At 47.2% G+C, this 20,267-nt stretch overlaps 1 protein-coding gene across 1 annotated transcript; it reads left to right on the top strand.

Annotated features, from left to right (window-relative positions):
- Window positions 1–9,724: 9,724 nt before the first annotated feature.
- LOC126046665 (keratin, type II cytoskeletal-like) lies at window positions 9,725–15,040 on the top strand. Its single transcript, XM_049819361.1, has 10 exons — window positions 9,725–10,279; window positions 10,932–11,143; window positions 11,346–11,406; window positions 11,838–11,933; window positions 12,245–12,409; window positions 12,810–12,935; window positions 13,640–13,860; window positions 13,991–14,019; window positions 14,143–14,202; window positions 15,021–15,040. The coding sequence occupies exons 1-10, from the start codon at window positions 9,725–9,727 to the stop codon at window positions 15,038–15,040; spliced, it is 1,545 nt and encodes a 514-aa protein (XP_049675318.1).
- The last annotated feature ends 5,227 nt before the right edge of the window (window positions 15,041–20,267 follow it).

Genomic DNA, 20,267 nt, shown 5'->3' with positions numbered 1-20,267 from the left:
TGTCTGGAGGTGGCCACAGCTCTGGAGGATGGGGATCCAGCTCTGGCAGTGGCAGATGCAGCCCCCACAGTGGAGGGATGAGCTCTGGTGGGGGCAGCAGCTCTGGTGGGGGCAGCAGCTCTGGCCGGAGAGGATCCAGCTCTGGAGTTGGAGGAGGAAGCTCAGGTCATGGAGGATCGAGCTCTGGCAGTGGTGGGTGCATTGGTGGAGGAGGAGGAGGAAGCTCCGGGAGTGGAGGCTCCATGTCTGGAGGTGGCCACAGCTCTGGAGGATGGGGATCCAGCTCTGGCAGTGGCAGATGCAGCCCCCACAGTGGAGGGATGAGCTCTGGTGGGGGCAGCAGCTCCGGCCGGAGAGGGTCCATCTCTGGAGGTGGAGGAGGAGGAGGAAGCTCTGGTCATGGAGGATCGAGCTATGGCAGTGGCGGTTCCATGTGTGGAGGAGGAGGAGGAGGCTCAGGCAGTGGAGGGTCCATCTCTGGAGGTGGAGGAGGAGGAAGCTCCGGTCATGGAGGATCGAGCTATGGCAGTGGCGGTTCCATCTGTGGTGGAGAAGGAGGCTCAGGCAGTGGACACTCCATTTCTGGAGGTGGCCACAGCTCTGGAGGATGGGGATCCAGCTCTGGCAGTAGCGGGTCCATTTCTGGAGGAGGAGGAGGAGGCTCAGGCAGTGGAGGGTCCATGTCTGGAGGTGGCCACAGCTCTGGAGGATGGGGATCCAGCTCTGGCAGTGGCAGATGCAGCCCCCACAGTGGAGGGATGAGCTCTGGTGGGGGCAGCAGCTCTGGTGGGGGCAGCAGCTCTGGCCGGAGAGGATCCAGCTCTGGAGGTGGAGGAGGAAGCTCAGCTCATGGAGGATTGAGCTCTGGCAGTGGCGGGTCCATTTCTGGTGGAGGAGGAGGAGGCTCAGGCAGTGGAGGGTCCATGTCTGGAGGTGGCCACAGCTCTGGAGGATGGGGGTCCAGCTCTGGCAGTGGCAGATGCAGCCCCCACAGTGGAGGGATGAGCTCTGGTGGGGGCAGCAGCTCTGGCCGGAGAGGGTCCATCTCTGGAGGTGGAGGAGGAGGAGGAAGCTCCGGTCATGGAGGATCGAGCTATGGCAGTGGCGGTTCCATGTGTGGAGGAGGAGGAGGAAGCTCCGGGAGTGGAGGCTCCATGTCTGGAGGTGGCCACAGCTCTGGAGGATGGGGATCCAGCTCTGGCAGTGGCAGATGCAGCCCCCACAGTGGAGGGATGAGCTCTGGTGGGGGCAGCAGCTCAGGCCGGAGAGGATCCAGCTCTGGAGTTGGAGGAGGAAGCTCAGGTCATGGAGGATCGAGCTATGGCAGTGGTGGGTGCATTGGTGGAGGAGGAGAAGGAAGCTCCGGGAGTGGAGGCTCCATGTCTGGAGGTGGCCACAGCTCTGGAGGATGGGGATCCAGCTCTGGCAGTGGCAGATGCAGCCCCCACAGTGGAGGGATGAGCTCTGGTGGGGGCAGCAGCTCTGGTGGGGGCAGCAGCTCTGGCCGGAGAGGATCCAGCTCTGGAGTTGGAGGAGGAAGCTCAGGTCATGGAGGATCGAGCTCTGGCAGTGGTGGGTGCATTGGTGGAGGAGGAGGAGGAAGCTCCGGGAGTGGAGGCTCCATGTCTGGAGGTGGCCACAGCTCTGGAGGATGGGGATCCAGCTCTGGCAGTGGCAGATGCAGCCCCCACAGTGGAGGGATGAGCTCTGGTGGGGGCAGCAGCTCCGGCCGGAGAGGGTCCATCTCTGGAGGTGGAGGAGGAGGAGGAAGCTCTGGTCATGGAGGATCGAGCTATGGCAGTGGCGGTTCCATGTGTGGAGGAGGAGGAGGAGGCTCAGGCAGTGGAGGGTCCATCTCTGGAGGTGGAGGAGGAGGAAGCTCCGGTCATGGAGGATCGAGCTATGGCAGTGGCGGTTCCATCTGTGGTGGAGAAGGAGGCTCAGGCAGTGGACACTCCATTTCTGGAGGTGGCCACAGCTCTGGAGGATGGGGATCCAGCTCTGGCAGTAGCGGGTCCATTTCTGGAGGAGGAGGAGGAGGCTCAGGCAGTGGAGGGTCCATGTCTGGAGGTGGCCACAGCTCTGGAGGATGGGGATCCAGCTCTGGCAGTGGCAGATGCAGCCCCCACAGTGGAGGGATGAGCTCTGGTGGGGGCAGCAGCTCTGGTGGGGGCAGCAGCTCTGGCCGGAGAGGATCCAGCTCTGGAGGTGGAGGAGGAAGCTCAGCTCATGGAGGATTGAGCTCTGGCAGTGGCGGGTCCATTTCTGGTGGAGGAGGAGGAGGCTCAGGCAGTGGAGGGTCCATGTCTGGAGGTGGCCACAGCTCTGGAGGATGGGGGTCCAGCTCTGGCAGTGGCAGATGCAGCCCCCACAGTGGAGGGATGAGCTCTGGTGGGGGCAGCAGCTCTGGCCGGAGAGGGTCCATCTCTGGAGGTGGAGGAGGAGGAGGAAGCTCCGGTCATGGAGGATCGAGCTATGGCAGTGGCGGTTCCATGTGTGGAGGAGGAGGAGGAAGCTCCGGGAGTGGAGGGTCCATGTCTGGAGGTGGCCACAGCTCTGGAGGATGGGGATCCAGCTCTGGCAGTGGCAGATGCAGCCCCCACAGTGGAGGGATGAGCTCTGGTGGGGGCAGCAGCTCAGGCCGGAGAGGATCCAGCTCTGGAGTTGGAGGAGGAAGCTCAGGTCATGGAGGATCGAGCTATGGCAGTGGTGGGTGCATTGGTGGAGGAGGAGAAGGAAGCTCCGGGAGTGGAGGCTCCATGTCTGGAGGTGGCCACAGCTCTGGAGGATGGGGATCCAGCTCTGGCAGTGGCAGATGCAGCCCCCACAGTGGAGGGATGAGCTCTGGTGGGGGCAGCAGCTCTGGTGGGGGCAGCAGCTCTGGCCAGAGAGGATCCAGCTCTGGAGTTGGAGGAGGAAGCTCAGGTCATGGAGGATTGAGCTCTGGCAGTGGCGGGTCCATTTCTGGTGGAGGAGGAGGAGGCTCAGGCAGTGGAGGGTCCATGTCTGGAGGTGGCCACAGCTCTGGAGGATGGGGATCCAGCTCTGGCAGTGGCAGATGCAGCCCCCACAGTGGAGGGATGAGCTCTGGTGGGGGCAGCAGCTCTGGTGGGGGCAGCAGCTCTGGCCGGAGAGGGTCCATCTCTGGAGGTGGAGGAGGAGGAGGAAGCTCCGGTCATGGAGGTTCGAGCTATGGCAGTGGCAGGTCCATGTGTGGAGGAGGAGGAGGAAGCTGCAGCAGTGGAGGGTCCATGTCTGGAGGTGGCCACAGCTCTGGAGGATGGGGATCTGGCTCTGGAGGTGGCAGATGTAGCCCCCACAGCGGAGGGATGAGCTCTGGTGGGGGCAGCAGCTCTGGGTGGTTAGGATCCAGCTTTGGAGGAGGAGGAAGCTCAATATCTCGAGGCAGCGGATCAAGCCGTGATGGTATGTGCAGTTCTGGCAGTGGAGGGTATGACTGTGGTTTTGGGTCTAGCTCTGGAGGAGAAGGGGTTTATAGTGGTGAGAGCTGTGGAGCTGGTATATATAGATCCAGAGGTGGGCCTAGAGAATCCAGCTCTGAAGGAGGGTGGTCTTCTTGAAGGTGGGGTTTCAGTTTTACCTCTGGAAGTGGCTCCGGTTTTTCTGCAGATGTTTCTCCCATGTAATATTTACTTTGCAAAGTGTGTCAATGGAATGGGAAGAAGGCATTCCCTCCTCTATTAGAGGCAGGAGTGGCTTTTCTGCCCACCACTGGGTCACTGCTACTTTGAACGTGTCACACATAATCCCAAGCTCTCTTCACCCTGCAGCCATCTCCTGAATTCTCCAGCCACACACCTCTGTTTTATGACAATATTGTGATGGTTGCTACTGTTTCCCTAGGCTTTCTCTAAGCACTTCAACTCAGGCTGTTTGGAACCTTTGTCTTTGGCAACTAAAGCCTTGAAACCCTGTCTGTTGTGTGTGTATTGGTCTATGGGTGGGCACAAGTCTGATGTGTATGATGAGATTTTTGTAATGACTCTTTAAATATATAAATCAGTTTATGGAGATCTGAACCAACCTCAAGAAAATATTAGTGAAAAAGTGGAAGAAGGTGTTTACAAAAGAATGTCTGTTGTGGGGGGCCATAGGCTGAACATCTGCGGTGAAAATGGGTTCCAGGGGACAAGTCCGATTGGCCTAATCTAGCCAGTCAACCAGGACACATGGCCACATCTCAGTTCCATCATTCCCTCCAGGAGTCTCTCATTAAAGAACCAGGGGACAGACTGAATAATCCATGTAGATTTTGTTAGCATTGCAGTTGCACATAAAGGAGCAGAAAGTCTATGAACAACAATGTCTTATCTTACTTCTAGTCCCATTTCCCTCCCTGGGGTCCCAAATCAAAATTGGATGCTATGTACCCAAGTAAGCCTTTTTTTTGGCCAACATCTTATTCAATGGTCACTTCTATGCAGAGGAAGCAGTATGTTTTCTAAATTTCTCATAGAACCTCCTTTAAGTCCTTTCAAAAGTTTTAATGAAGAGCAGAGAAGCTGACATTACCAGGAAAGTTTAAGCTCAATGCAACAGTGTCACCTTAATTTAGCAACACTCCACTTAGATAACTGGAATGTCACAATCCCATCAGGAATATTTCATGTCTTTTCCCTAGTCAGAGGGAAGGTAGGATGCTCTTAACTGTTTTTCAAAGAAATCCAACTGTGAAGGGTCCTGGGGGTGGCAGCCAGTGAGTGAGACACTCAGCTTGGTGGGAAACCCACTGTGGCGACCCATTTGCAGATGGCCATAGAGCCATGAAAACAACTAGGGAACGGTGACAGGGACCCACAAAGGGCTAAATCAAACCTTTATAGCATAGTCGGGAAGCAGTTATGAGTGCCCTTCATGTGGGGAGGTCTAGATACTGTATTTCAGTCAAAACTAGGTTATCACTGCCCTCATCAAATGCAGAAAGCCCCACGCACACTGTGAAGCAGTCAGCTGTGGTGGTGAAAACTGGAGATCGTATTAGCAAACCCTGCTGAGATGAGCCTGTGTTTTCATCTGTGCTGGCTCGCATCCCACAGGTTCGGTGTGTGGGCGGTATGAGTTTACCTTGGCTTGCAAAACACCATGCACAGCTACCCTTCAACAGTGGGGACAGTTTATTCACCCTGTTAATGGCTGCTCCTACATCACTTACTGAAAGAGTTCAGTTCTTCAGGATCCAAGTGATAAATAAGCTGCACCATCACAACCCCATTTTTCAGATAAGACATTAGGTAAGACTTTTCAATCAAGGCAAAGCCTCCTCTCTTACAATAAAAAGTGGAAGCTGTGAAAGGTAATTCTGCACATTACCAAGTACTGTTGGGCTTCAGTTTCATTGTTACAGGGTGCCTAGAGCTTCTCATCTCTAATCAGAAGAAATAAAGATTAATTATGAACACTGTGGTCAGGTCTGTGGTTTTTTTACTGATCTGTTTTGTAGAGTGAAAGGTCGAAAAGGAAGAAGGTAGAATCAATGGAGAGAAGTAGGCACTTTGGGAGGCAATTCAAAAGACCTAATTTGTGAACCTACCTTAGTACTGGGTGAGTCACCCGCTGGAGATCAGACAAACCATCTGTTTTGATTGACTATAACAGGAGCCTGGGAGACCAGCTTAGAAACGAGATTGCTAACCCCCAACTCCTAGGAGAGGCTTGATCAGCACTTCCACTAAGTTGTTTGAAGTACTGTTTACATCCTGGTAGTACATAGCCTTAAGTGCTGGGCTAATTTAGCGAAGGAATGGTTTGGAAGGGTATATCAAAACCTGTTCTGCTTGTCAGCTAAGCTATAATGATATCTCCAGTTTCTGGAAATGAGTGTTCTGGCACCTCCTTCCATGTAAAAGTATCTCTGTTTAAGTAAGAGAGAAAAATCTCATCCAGGATTTCAGTTGTCTAAAAATATATTTTTTAAATGCTTAATTTTGTGGTTCCTTTCCTTCAGCAGCTATATGGTCCAACTTCTGCTAGTATCTGTAAGGAGCTTGTGTATTCAGCTCTGTTAAGACCGAGGCTGAGTTTCAGGTCTTTGGACCATACAGATTTGAGCTGAGATGATCAAGCAGATGATTTTCTTTCTACCACCACAGCACATGCAAAGTGTGGAAAGTGGCTAAAAGAGGTCAACGTGGGGAGCATGGGGACATATCCACTGCTGATTTCTTGTTGACTCAACACTAAGTTGCTATTGTCAATTAGATATTGCCCATGCATTTTTGATGGAAAATGCCACAAGATAGACTGTCTAAGGCTGTGCCCAGAGACATTTTTAGTTTTGAGGTTCAGAGGCTGAGCTGAAGTCATGAGAAGAAGAAGATCATAAGGTAGGGCCTTCAGATTAATGTCAGTTAACGTACTGGGGCACGTATTATCAGTCATCACAACATTGTAAACATGCTCAGGATGTAACGCTGAAAGAAGGTGTCTACTGACACCCTGTGCCTAGGCACAGCTTGAGCCTTCAAAGAGTATTGATACGATGAGCAAGATTTTAGGTATGAGGGGAGGACAGCAAGGTGATGAAGAACATGACAGTAGGTCGGTTGTCCTTAAAGCTGGTGGTGAGCCTCTATCTCAGGGTTGTTTTTCCTGCCAGTTGTTCATTACTGGATGCACAGGTATTTTAGAAAACATCCCTGGCTCATAGTCAACCTTGGAGTACAAATCCATATGAAATCTCACCTTCTTGCAAGGACCGAGCACCTTGTTGTTCCCATGCTGTCCTGGCTTCTAAATATTGCCCTCTACAGCTGTGAGTTAGCTCTTGCTAGTGGGACCCTGAGAAGTTTCTGAATGTTGAACTAGGTGTGAACAGGCTCATGTCACCACCAAGAACCCAACCAAGAACCCATGTGGACAGGGAAGTTCACAATGCATTAGATACCACCACCTAGTGGGAGAAAGAAGTTGTACTGTACTGGTGTAGAGCTGGTGATTGTGCTGGCTTTCCCAGTCTCTCTCTGACTGGTGGAGTTTCGGGCTTGAGCCCTCTTTGCTGTACAGCTGTGGCCAGAACAAGAAGTTCCCTCCTGATTTGCTCTGGCAAAAAGCTGTGAAATTAGTCAGGGCTACATTGTAGCACCATGAAGACTGTGGGCCTCCTATCTTCATTGCTGGGCCCCTTTCCAAAATTCCTGGTGGTTAGAAGTAAATTAATGAGCTGTGATTACCCTGGGAGCTACTCCCCTGGTGCCCACATACACGTACAACCCTCCCTCTCCTGAAAGGGAGCTGCAGCAAACACAATTGCTCTGGCACAAATACATGAGTTCCATCAACTGGATGGAAGCAAGTGGAGAAGTTCTGTATTTTAAACCTGGAGACTGCTGTCAAATGACACACAAAAACATTGTCTCCTGCAGCAAGTTGGGTGGGATGAGATGAAGTTGGGAGAGAAAGGCAGAGCTGACCTTGCGTTCCTCTAAACTACAGCCCGAGCTGGGCAGATGAGAACAGCCCAAGGGTTGCACCAGGTGGCATCATATGCCTTTTGGGGACTCAGAGTCATCAGGGGACATGTAGACTCAGAGTCAGTGGTGAGACTGATCCGGACGGATGAACGTTTCGCTATGTCTGGGGGTGTGAAAACCCAAGTTCAGAAGTTTTGCTTATCAAAGTGTATCTATGGGAGGAAAACTTTTGAAACCACCCATGACCCTGTAGGCTCTAGCCACAGCAAGGAAACAAAACCTCTGAGCTAACTCTTTCTTGCTTGAAAGGACTCAAACTCCCCTTGCTAGCAGCAGGGCCAGGCAGAGTGCTCTGCGATCACCCACCCCTGCTCAGAAGGTGCGGGAGAACCATCGAGCATCGTGGTACCTCGTCACTGGGCCCACGCAGATGCAGCAGGGGGGATTCAGTGGGAGACCAAGGAGAGACAAACTGGAAGCACAAAATGAAGACCGAGTCAGAGCAGCTCCAGGCGAAGAGCTCTCCTCCTGGGCTCCAATCCTGCTCTTCCAGATGGGATTGCCATGGACTCTGCCTGTATTTAAGCAGCCAAGACACCCAGGACTTCAATCATTTCTGCTCTTCTGTGTGTAGGTGTAATTGATAGAGCTGTCAAGAACCTGCAATTAAGCTAGTTGTCTTTCCAGCGACTTCGTACCATCAATTATCTCTCTTGCTGGGCTAAGGGCAAGCTGTTCCAGTGAAGAACATTTGCAAATAATGAGGTACAAGAAAACTTTTGGCATCAGCCACTCTTGGAGACAGAATACCAGCAAGGTTGCTGGTAACCAGTTTTGGTTTTCATCAGCCTCCTTGCGAAAGGTGGAGAAAAAGCCCTCCAATGAGCCCAGGGAGTGAAAAAAAATATTAAAAAATCCCTGCAAAACCAAGGAAAGACACGAGCACATGAAATACTACCCCATTTCTTAGGAATTTGAAATGCTTAAATGTTTAATAGCCAAAAAAACACTGACCAAGGTTTGAACCTGTTAAAAGAGCTAAGGTTTAGTATGGCATAATAACAGGGGAAAACCATTTCTTTCAAATCATCTGAAATGAAACCCTTCACCTTTCTGTTTTGAAAGAGACTTTGGCAAGAAGCCGCAAGGACAGAGATGTAATCTTGGCTCCACCTCTGAGGTATTGTGAGGCTCTCAGCAAATATATTAAACTTATCAGCCTTTTCTTCCCCATCTGTCAAGCAATTCTAATAAATCTTTTTTATTTGCCTTGAGGTATTCCAAGGGTTTTAATTACAAACTCAAATATAAAGGATAGTAACAGAGAGTAACCATACAGCAGCTGCATTAATAAGGTATTTTTGCAGGATACTGGTTGCTGGTGCATTCATAGTCTGCCCACCAAGGCCAAGCCTACTGCAGTTTCCAATTAAATGATTAACAAGCATCCAGCTAACAGCCTTGTGGCTGAGCTTCCTATTTTCTAAGCTATTTTTTGTCTTCTCCACATGAGAACCATTTTTCAATGTGTTCTATACAACCAAAGCCAAAAACTTAACGAGATGATGCTGATACAGTAATTTATTCCTCTAAAAGTTGAGCATCCAAGTCTGAGCTGGTCATTTTAGACTTTCTTGGACTCAGTGAAGAAGATAAAGGCTCTCTGGAGAGCAATCTCTCAGACATGCCTGTTTCTCAGCAGACCTAGCATCAAAAGTTAGAAGAGATAGGTCCTGCTCAGTCAGTTATGGTCTTTAACAGGGGATGATGGGTGGAGGGCTATTTACAAAAAAGAAGTATTTTGCACTCTTGTACCACCACAAGGAAATTTGTGTGTCTGGCCCACACTATGGTTCCCAGCTTCCAAGTACTGGGCTGCCTTTGGCTGTGCCTCATGGACTTACACTACCCTTTGTGAAAGGAGTGACTACAAAAAGAACAGATACTGCAAAAATCACTTATAATTTGCTGTTCAACAGAACATTCCTTTACAGATTGTCCTTGACAGACAAAGATACTTTTAAGGCCATTTGCTAAACTGTAATTCATGTAAGCAAGGAGGACAAACTAAAACAAAAGAAGAATCCTTACAAAACCCAGCCCAAGGGATCCTCCAAGCTCTATATGCAAACAAAGCAATTTAAAACCAGTAAAATTCCATAGGATTTCACAAATGTTCTGTGTTATGCATTGTTTTGCATATTTAAACCTACCTATTTTAACCTTGCCAGCTAAGGCAAACCCCATGAAAACCCCAAATTATTCATCTGCATCGGCCAAGCCCCACTTCTGAGATGCGTATAAAGGAGGCACCCAGGGCTGTTGGAGCAGAGGGGCCCCTTTTTGACTTGCAAGCTCTGCTGTCGTCCAGCATCCTCTCCTCCATCGCGTCTGCCAGCATGAGCCAGCAGCTGTCAGCTGGAAGGTCTTTTCATGGAAGAAAGTTCTTCTCATCATCTTCTGCTGCGAGTGGCACGAGCCAGTGCCGAAACAGTGTTTTCCCCTCTGCTGTGCTATTTGGAAGAACTTATGAAGCCTGGACACACAGCAGCCAAAGCCTCCAAAACACAGATAGGTGCAAATGGTTTTCTTCTGACCAAAGCCTCGCACAGAGGGTCTGCGGAGGCTGGAGGTGCAGGGGCATCCATGCCAACAGTGAAGGTGGGAGTCACAGGTTAGGTTTCCACAGCAGGAGCTGCAAAAGTGAAGGTATTTGTGAGGTGCACGCCAGTGAAAGCCTGCTGCAGCCTCTCAATGTGAAGATCGACCCTGAAATCCAGCACATCCGAAAGCAGGACAGGGAGCAGATGAAGATCCTCAATAACCAGTTTGCTTCTTTGATTGACAAGGTGAGAGTTGAGACAAGACTTAAAGGAATAATGAGGTTTAAGCGTGAAAGAAACCTTTCTGTGCTCAGGTCGTTGATTCCTCTCCTCTCATCCTATTACCTGAGCTGTATGCTGGTTTTAGCATGTGTGACTCCAGTAGTATGAGCTGCAAATGCAGATGTAGCTGATAATGTTATTTTAATCTGGTTTATGTGCTTATGTGCTTTGATAAGCTGCATCTGTTTTTATTATTCATAGTGAAAGGGAGCTGTTCCTCCAAGGTATCTTACTGAGCTTCTGCACTGTTGACTTCTCTCTGTGCAACTAGACCTTGTAAAGTTGCATTGTCTCCTATCAGTAAACGTGGTTTCCACTATCAGCCATTTGATATGCAGATTTATTTAAATATTCCATGGTTTCTGTAGCTGCCACAAAGGCTGTACTGTCTAGGGCTTCCTTGGAGAATGGGAGAGCGGCATGCCTAGTTTGCTCTAGGATTATAGGATTAGGAAGACTGCAACGCCCCCCTTTTGTCCTCTCATCCCTTTCAAACCACAAAGAACCCCTGAAACACTGACTCAGAAGAAGCCTTGGTGTCCCCCCATTCATTTTGTCCCCATACAATGCAGATAAGCACGTGCCTGAAGAAGGTGGCTTTGCTTTCTGAATGCAGGTGCAGCATCTGGAGCAGCAGAACAGGGTGCTGGCCACCAAATGGGACCTACTGCAAAAGCAGGTGCTGCCATCCCAGAAAAACACCAAGCACGTCTTCGACAACTTCATTTGCAGCCTGCAGAGGTGGCTGGACTCGCTGCTGCACGAGCAGGGGCAGATGGAACCTGAGCTGAATGACACAGAGAAGCTCGTTGAAGAGTTCAGGTGCAAGTGAGTGAGCAGAAACCATCCACAGGGCAGTGAGCTCCAACAGCTTGTCTAATGGGACTTGAATTTTTGTCCGTATCAATAGACTTCTCTCTGAGGTCCAAAAAGCTGAGATCCAAAAGCACCCTGACCCCTAAATACTCAGACAAACAAGGTCTCCAGTCTCAGAATGACCCAGTAACCAGTCTTTTCTCTTCCCCAACAGATACAAGCAGGAAGTGAGCAGACGCACGGCTGCTGAGAATGAGTTTGTGTTATTGAAGAAGGTAAGGAATTGGTAGGAATGGAAGGGTTGGATGCAGAGATTCAAGGACTTTCCTCTGATCTGCTCCTTGCAAGGCAAGGGTCAGGTCTTGAGAAAGTTAAAAGTCATTGGACAAGTATGGATACAGAAAAACATGTCACAGAGTATTGCCAGAGAGCATTACACCTCTGCCCGTTAGCACAGAAAGGACATTTCATTCTAAACTGACAGCCTTCTAGTCCTAATGCCCAAGTCATGATGTCTTTCAAGCAAGAACTCAGCAATATTGTATATGCTTTTGGGACCCCCCTCAGTTGTTGCTGTTCAGGGGAAATCTGAGCTTCCCAATGACTTTTCCTAAACAAAATTTCCTACCCTAAAAATATAATTACATTGCCTTAGGTCTCTGTGTAGGTACCATTTTGACTTCTAACTGTCTGGAAACTCTTTTAGGATGTGGACTCTGTCTATCTGGCCAAGGCAGAGCTGGAAGCAAAGGTGGAAACCCTAAAGCAGGAGATAGAGTTCCTGAAATGTGTTTCTGCTCAGGTATGGATGCTCCTGTCCCAACCTTGCTTGATGGCAGCTATTCCTATCAGCTGCTTCTTGATTTCGGCCTGATTAAACCAATCCATCTGGCTCTCTTTGGGAGGCAATAAGAATCCCAGATAAGGAAGATTTTGCAATCTGAAAAACCCCAAACCCTCAAACTGCATGTGTGACCAAATCTAGACTCAACTCCTGGGCTGTGGCTCAGGTCAGACTCTCAGTGGTGGTGTTACTTCCACTGGAGTGTGAGATAAGAAATCCAGGGACAGAGACATACTGACACCTTACTGCCACTCACACATGGCTTCTAGGGAGTCGCTGAGCTGGTGAGAAGTCTCTGTAACACCTCTGCCATTGTGAAAATGGACAACAGCCGAGGCCTGGATATGGAGGACATCCTCAGGAGTGCTGAGTGTTGGTATGAGGACATAGCTCAGAAAAGCAAAGCACTGTTGGATGCACTGTGCAGAACTAGGGTAAGTTGTAGCATCCAGTGACATATCCTTAATTCTCTCACTGTCAAAAGTAGTAGTGCAAAGGCGGTGATTTTTTCTTTCTGTCTTCACTGTATAACTTCTGGACCTAATTGTCCATTCTGCTACAATCTGTAAGTCTCAAAGTCAGGAGAACATCCCCAGACCAGATACAATACAATGGGACAAGACTCAGTCATGCTGGGAAGGTGGGAGGTTGTAGGTGAGTTGAACAGTGAAAACTGCAGGAGGAAAGCTCCATTTGCTGCTGAAAGTCTCAGGAGCTGTAAAGTCGTGAGACTTTTCTAAACCTAGTATAATTCACTCTGGAAAGAGAAGCAAGGCTTCTATACTAGGTACACTACCAACATTGATTGCCAGGTCTCTCTTTTCTTACTATCAGTTCCAAGAGCTGGAGGAGGCAAAGGGGAGAGATTGCAATGAAATGAAGTCCCACCAGCAAGAGATTAAAGAGCTGAATTTTGTGATCCAGAGAAGGCAGTGTGACCTTGAAAATGTGAAGAAGCAGGTATGATGGATCATATTTACTCACTGGATCCTAGATGTAAGATTCCAAGTCACATTTTCTACATCTCTGTGGCACTTCTTTCATCTTTATAAGGAGCATTGCCTCACACTGGTTCCATTGGTCTAGAGAAGATCTTACCAGTGCTGAGCGGGGAATAAGGATTATCTGCTGTCCTATTTACTGTTGGATCATTTTGATTATTGCAAAGAACTAATTGCAGGAAATTAGATCATTGGATTAGCTACAGCCACTCGGAAAACTGCTAAAATTGCTCCAGCAAGAATTCTGGCAGGAGGCAATGCTTCTGACACAGGTTCAAAGCATCCAATAAGTAGGGTAGAATTATGACTCACCAGTAATTCAGCACCCATAGAAACTGGTATAATTTTCAGACCATCTAATTCATTATATAGTTTATAACGGGAAGTAATGGAAAACCTTAATTATTAGTTCCAATTAGAACAAGGTATTGGTATCCTTGAAACAAGACTTAAACACAGTCTGGCAGTACAGGGACATGCCCAGCCTTTCTGTAGTACTTCAGAACTGATATTTGATTTTGGAAACACTTGGCTTTCCTAAAAAGAACCTCAATACTTCCCAATTTTCGACTCTCAAAAAAAAGTGAGAATTTCTCTTTCAAGGATAAGGATGGCAAGAAAGAGGGCAGGGAAAGTAATGACTTCTTGTGTCTCCCGTGGCAGGTGTCCTCTCTGAAAACATCAGTTTGTGAGACTGAGCAGCGCAGGGACTGTGCCCTCAAACGCATCCAGGAGAAGCACGTTGAGATGCAGGATGCCCTCCAGAAGGCCAAGGATGAGTTGGATTTCATGCTGAGGGATTACCAGGAGCTGCTGAATGTCAAGCTGGCCCTGGATATCGAGATTGCAACATGTAAGACTCTACTGGAGGGTGAAGAGAGCAGGTGGGTACCACCACAACCATGTGTGGGCAGCGTTCAGTCCTTGGGACTCTTCGGCAGAGACAAGGAGGCTGGAAAAGGGTAGAAATGCTACTTATGTGACGGATAACCTTGTGACCTTCTTCTCCTTCAGGATACGCCTTGGGAGCCCTGTGAGAGTGTGTAAGTAAGGTCCAGGTTTTCTGTTTTCCTTACAACATTCAACAGTCTAGTTCTGGTTTGCAGGGGGAGGAGGAAGGCTGAATCCTCCCCATGAGTGATTCCACCTGTGTTTTCCCATGACAGTGATCACCACCCCTTGCAGCAACATCGCTGGCTGCGAAGCCGACCTGGGATGTGGATCTGGTAGACAGGCCAGAACATGCAAGTCCTCCTGTAGTGCTGGTAGAGCACTATCCAAAGACACTAGTGCCTGCCACAGAGGATTCACCTCCAGAAGCGTTGGCAGCTCTGTAGGCAAGCAGTCTATCTCTGGTGGTCCTAGCTGCATCCCTAGGAGTGAAGAATTTAGGGCCAGAGGTGGGGGCCATTCGTGCCAGAGCTCAGCCCCTCTGGGCACTGGTGGACTGTGCAGTAGGACTGCAGGGAGCCGTGGAGAGAGCTGCAGAGTTGCAAAGAGCATGGGCAACTCGGCTCACCCACAAGGGATGTGTTGGCCAGGGGTGAGGATTTCAGCTGGACCTCCATGCCCCAGGGCCACCCAGATGTAAAGTTCAGCTGTGAGAGTCAGGAGAACCAGGACGTAAGACCTAAAGCAGAAAAATGAAAGCCTTGCTCTACTTTCAGTGGTTAAAATGTCCTCAACTCCACCTTACACACAAGGAAGAGGCATCCTGGCTACAAGAACATTGTAGCCTCATGAAACCACATCAGAGAAACTCCACTGGGATCACATTAAAAAAGGGACACTTAAAACATCTTCCTTTTGATTTCTGCTGTTTCTTTAAAGGGCTGGGGGTTGTGTTGGGGCACTTATCTTATTATCACTCAGTTTCTGCTTCCTACCAGCCTTCTTTTTTTTCCTGATTAAGCCTTTGCTATGTATGAAACAAGTTGTGACATTTAATTCAGAATCCTTTCCCTAGAGTGCTCTGGGAAGAGTTTCTGGAAATGAGCTCTCTAGGACTCACCATTTCATCAAAGTCTATCTGACGTAATTTTAGGCAAGTCAGTGGAGTTGTAGCGCTGAGACACACAGGGTCATGGCGAGGAGGGCAACGACTCCAGTGATGTTCTTTGGAGCAGTTTGGTCATCCATATGCAGGCAGGCAAGTCATAAAGGAAATCTCAATTAAAAAAAACACATTTCACCTTCTGTAGTCAGCAAAGAGTAATTACGTCGCTTGTGCTCCTATTAGCTTCCTTGCTTAGTGTCCTGATGTTTGCATAAATTACAGCACCCTTACTTCTATCTTGATGACTCAAGAGCTTTAAACTTTTTCTCTTTTTCCAATAAATCTCATGGAGAACAAATGTGTTGCCACTCGTTTTTTAGTGTATGCCAAGAATACAGAAATGCCCCATTCCTAAATTGGTCAAGACATATCTGCTCATTAGAAGCCTTAACAATTAAGCAGAAGTGGCAGGGCTGCCCAGAGATTGTCATGTAGATCCAGTCTTTGGTCGGTGTAAATTATGGAAGCCTTTTAAAATCAGCTTATTTATGCTGATTTGCACCAAATTGGGCTCCTACCCAATGCTATTCAATGGCTGTTTTAAGATTCATAGAGAAGTCATCTCAGTCTCTTTGCATTTGTATAGCCTGTCTACCCCAGAGGTGTGACGACAAAACACATTTTATACCTCTTCAAAAACTGCTGCTATGGGGTCATTATAGGGAAAAAACTCAGGAATGTGCTTGGTTGCTTTTTTTCAACATCATTTTAGAAATCCTACAACAACCAGTTTAGCATTTCAAAACAGATCAAAGGGAGATATTTTATTGTACATTCAAGCAGATTAAAAAAAGAAGCCAACAAATTAGTAACATAAACCAACCACCAAGGACTAAAGTGTTCTGCGATTAAACTGATGAAAGCCAATGAGCAGAACAAAGAAATGAACCATATAGAGGCAGGTTGGATAGATACGTGTTTTACAAAAGGGACAATCCAGAGGGAAGGTCTTTCCTATCTGACGAAATAATCGTGATTCAGAACTGGAAGACCTTTCTCTCCGCCCATAATTCTCATGTGATAGGAAGCTATTTCCCAATCAAATAAGAGGAGCGAAAAAGACAACAGGCACAATCTTTAATGAAGAAAACCACAAGAAAGATTTGAGAAGAAAAGAACAATCGAGCAACCATAAATATTCATCAAAAGGGGTTTAAGTATCTCATAAAGGTTATGGTGTTCCCATTGAAAATAGATGATCCTGTCACTTTTTATGCAACAGAAGAATAAGTCAGGGGAATGATGCAGAATTAGGATTGCTTTCTTAGTCCCAAAATCCCCCTCCCGCCCCATTTCAAGATCTGATAAGTTAATTTAGCAAGTGCTTTACTTTAAACCTGTGACCAGCCTCTCTGAACATCGGGCGCTTCATGAATCAGCCAGGCATTTAATCAGAAATTCAGCAGTACATCACAAAGCTGCACAAATCAAATAAAACATGGGCTTGGGCACTAAGGTTTTAGCATAACAAAAGGAAGAGCTTATCTCCTGCTGGCTGAATATACTTCCCAGAAGGACCTGACGCACCTTCCATGGGCAATTCCTTACTTCTGTATGGCTCAGAGAACATCTTCCACCCAAGAAAACAGCTTCAGCTGGAAGGGATAAGAGCTTCTGTAGATTTATAGGGAAGCTGCTGTAACCAAATAACAGCCGCAATATTTTTTTTTCCTTTTCGAATCTTTTTGCTTTAACAGGCAGTGTGATGCCATCCCATTCAGGGGCCCGGATTCCCATACATCCCACATTCATTTCCACTGTGCAGTTCTGTGGGAGGAAGACATCAACATGAAAAAGATCAAAACAATCCTTTGCTTTGTTGCAAGCCTCAGCTTTACAGGCGCTAATCACTGCACAGAGATATGATATATGCATACATCAGGAACTGAGCAAATCTAGAGAGCGTGTGATGTTGTGTACTCTCATTAAAACTTCAAAGGTGCTAAAGAAATTTGGCGCCCAAAGGGTGGGACTAATTTCACCTAACTTTAGCCATCCAGAAATGGGGCGCCTGGTCTGGTTGTCTGGTTGTCTAGACTGCCTCTGGTAGTCAATAAGAATAGAGGTAAGTACCTCCAGAGGTGGATTCCTCCCACCTGTCTTAGCTGCCTATTTTAGGATGCAATGAATCACCGTCTGGAGATGCCTATCTCTTTCCATTAGCCATAGAGGGAGTCTCAAAGATGAAATTAGAATACAAGCCTAGTTTGATGGCTGAAGGAGGGAAGAAGGTGCACCCTGGCCCAGTGTTTGATGAATTTTATGAGGAACACCCTTGGAAAATCCCAGCCTCGTCTTCTAACATAGAGCAGATGTAGGCTAATGAGAAGAAAAAATACATTACCAGATTGAATTCCTTTAGACAACTTTGGCTTTAGGATACAAGGCAATGAGGCTGCATTAATCAAATCAATTCTTTAACATCTCATGAATGTCATGGACAAGAGTCTATACAGTCCAGGAAACCATGTGTATAGAAACACATATTACGACCCAATCTTACATCCATCAAATGGTGTTAGCATAGGTAGGTTATTGCCATTGTCGTATCTGAATGCAATGAGTTTTCTATGGTTGTGGATAATTACAGAGATGGAGCATGGCTCTTTGAGACTATCGCAGAAAACATATTTTAAGAGCTAGTTCAGATTCATCTCCAGAGGCAAAAAACAAATTAGTGAACTTCACATGTTCTTATAATGAATTCCATTTTCAGCAGCACATTCAGGGAGATGAATGCTGACAAAGGGAGAGATTGCAAGTTGTCATAATGACTCATCCAACCCCTCATAAAAATATTTTCCTTTTTTGCTTCCTCAGTCCTTCCCTTCCTTTTTTTTTGAGTCAAAAAATGCAATTTTTCTTCAGAGTACTCTCCCATTTCCCATGTCCATACTCACAATAACAAATTGTCAATTCTTGAGGTCTTATGTACCAACAGGCAAAACACTTGTTGTTCCTTGGAAAGACCTAAAAGACATTAAGCGAACCTTCTGCATAGCTGCCTTCTCACTGGGATTCAGGAGCAGCAACAGGGATTTGGCTAACACAGAAATTTTACCCAACACTGGGCAACTTATGCCCCAAATCTCTTACCTATCAGGAAGCTGGTCACTCTGGTGAGGTGTTTTGGAACTGGGGCTGCTGCAGCACGGTTGGTTCACAGACATTTAATTGAAGTCTGTGCTACGTTCCAGGTGTCTCCCACACAGCCGACGTGTATAATGGGGTGCAGAAAGGGAGCAGTGGCACAGCAGCCTTCAGTCTGAGCTCTGGTCCAGGATGCCGTTTTCCTATACAAAGCTTGTAACAATTGCCTTTTGTACTCTTGTTTGGATTCAAATATGCGTTTCACTTCTGCTAAATCTCGTTTTAGAACTTAAAGGATGTGGGAAGTTACAAGCTTTAGCTTGAAGTCTCTAATATTTGTTTTAACTGATATTACCAATTGTGCTGGCAACCCAGTATGAACTGTGAGCCTAAAATACTATAAACAAAGGTGTAATCCAAAAGTCATGCTGTAAATATGTTGAACTATCCCATTTGTATAGAGCAAAAGTATCTGTTTAGGCAACTAATTTATACCACCAGCCCCTCAAACTCACATAAGTTGCAATTAACATGTTCAATTAATAGCCTCGTGAATCTCAGTGCTGTAGTCACAGCCTATGGTTTCAGTGTGCATGTCTTCTTTTTAAGAACTTGATATTAGAAGGTTTAATGTTTTAAGGGGGTTTAGCACTGGTTTTATGATTTGCAGTGCCTGGTCCTAACTCTTGGAAAATGTTTTTGGAGGGGGTTAATGAGAATGAGGGAACACAGCTACCGGGTGCTTCCAGATACCATCATGTTGTACATACAACATGCAGACTTCTCCAGGCATCGCTCCCCTTCGGTCAGGAAAGACTGAGGGCATTTAGTTGTTTGCACTATAATGTCTCTTTTTCTCCCAAACACTTTACTCTCAAAGAGCTGAAAGAAGCCTATTGTTTTGACTTTCCAAATGTCAGTTTGGAGAAGGCCCTGAGATGGTTGGCAGCTAGGTTCACTCTCTCACCTCCTCGGGCTGGCGATTAGGAGAGAGAGAGATTCATCTTGCCAATGTGAGTCAAAGCCTTCTCTGGTGTCCAGTCTAATCCACTCATTAAGACTTCCTCTTGATGGAGAAAGACCAGTGCCTGCAGAGAGTGAATCACCCCAGTTCCCCTAAGCACAGACCCAGGGGCTGTTTCTCTTGGAGCTGTACCTCCATGGAGTGCCAAGGACGTGTCTGGCAGTCACCCAACTTTTAGCTGTCGCTTCTTGAATGAGATGGATCTCACCAGGCTGAAACGTGCTACTGTTCTTTTTTTTGTTCCCTGTAGAGACTACCAGAAGATGGATCAAAAAGGTCTCTGACATCCAGCTTGGTAAAGGGTCCAATATAGCGAGGGCCAAAGATTTAACTGTGTCCAAATGGACTTCAGGTTAGGAATTTGCAGCATTACTCAAGTGAAAATGTTGCTGACTGCACAGAACATAAATCTGGTAAGCAAACTGGAATATGCCACAGTTCCTGGATGCAACCTGCTCTGTTTCGGTGGCGTTTCATGGTGGTAAAAGAAGGTCAGCATTGCAATGTTTTTGGGGGGCATTTTGAGTCCTTGCAGTTGAATCCAGACCCATAACTCAGTGAATTTGCTGGTGTTTCAGGTACAGAAATGATCCATCCATCACAACACAACTTCCACAGTGTTTTTCCATGGTAGACTTTTTTTTTTTGGTTACTTTTCCGCACCCAAAGATTGTGAAATTACCCCCACAAAATGCAAGTCTGCAAAACATGCCATCATGCACAAAAACCCATGAGACACAAAACCCCAAACGACACACTGCAAACAAATCACAAAGAGTTTCTTCAAAAATGTTTGCTAAACTATAATTAGCGTAAGTTAGGGGAACACTTCAAACCGTAATATATTCTAAGCTAACTTGCAAACAGAGCACTTTCAGATTCCTTTTTATTTCCTCAGTAGTTAGTATTTGCTGGGCTGTTTTGCATTTTGAGGAGCATTTATTGCTGCCAGGCAAACCAAACCCTTAAGCGCTTTAAATTAATGTCCTGATCCTATCAAGGCCAGCTTCTCAAATATATATAAAGGGTAGCATCACTGTGTCACTTCAGCGGGATCTCTGTTCCTCTCCTGCAGAAGAGCTTCCCCTAAACTTTCATATTCCACCTTCAAATAAGCCACG

The sequence above is a fragment of the Accipiter gentilis genome, chromosome 16 (assembly GCF_929443795.1).
Source record: "Accipiter gentilis chromosome 16, bAccGen1.1, whole genome shotgun sequence".
In the NCBI taxonomy this organism is placed as follows: domain Eukaryota; kingdom Metazoa; phylum Chordata; class Aves; order Accipitriformes; family Accipitridae; genus Astur; species Astur gentilis.
This window is presented reverse-complemented; position numbering and strand designations above follow the sequence as displayed.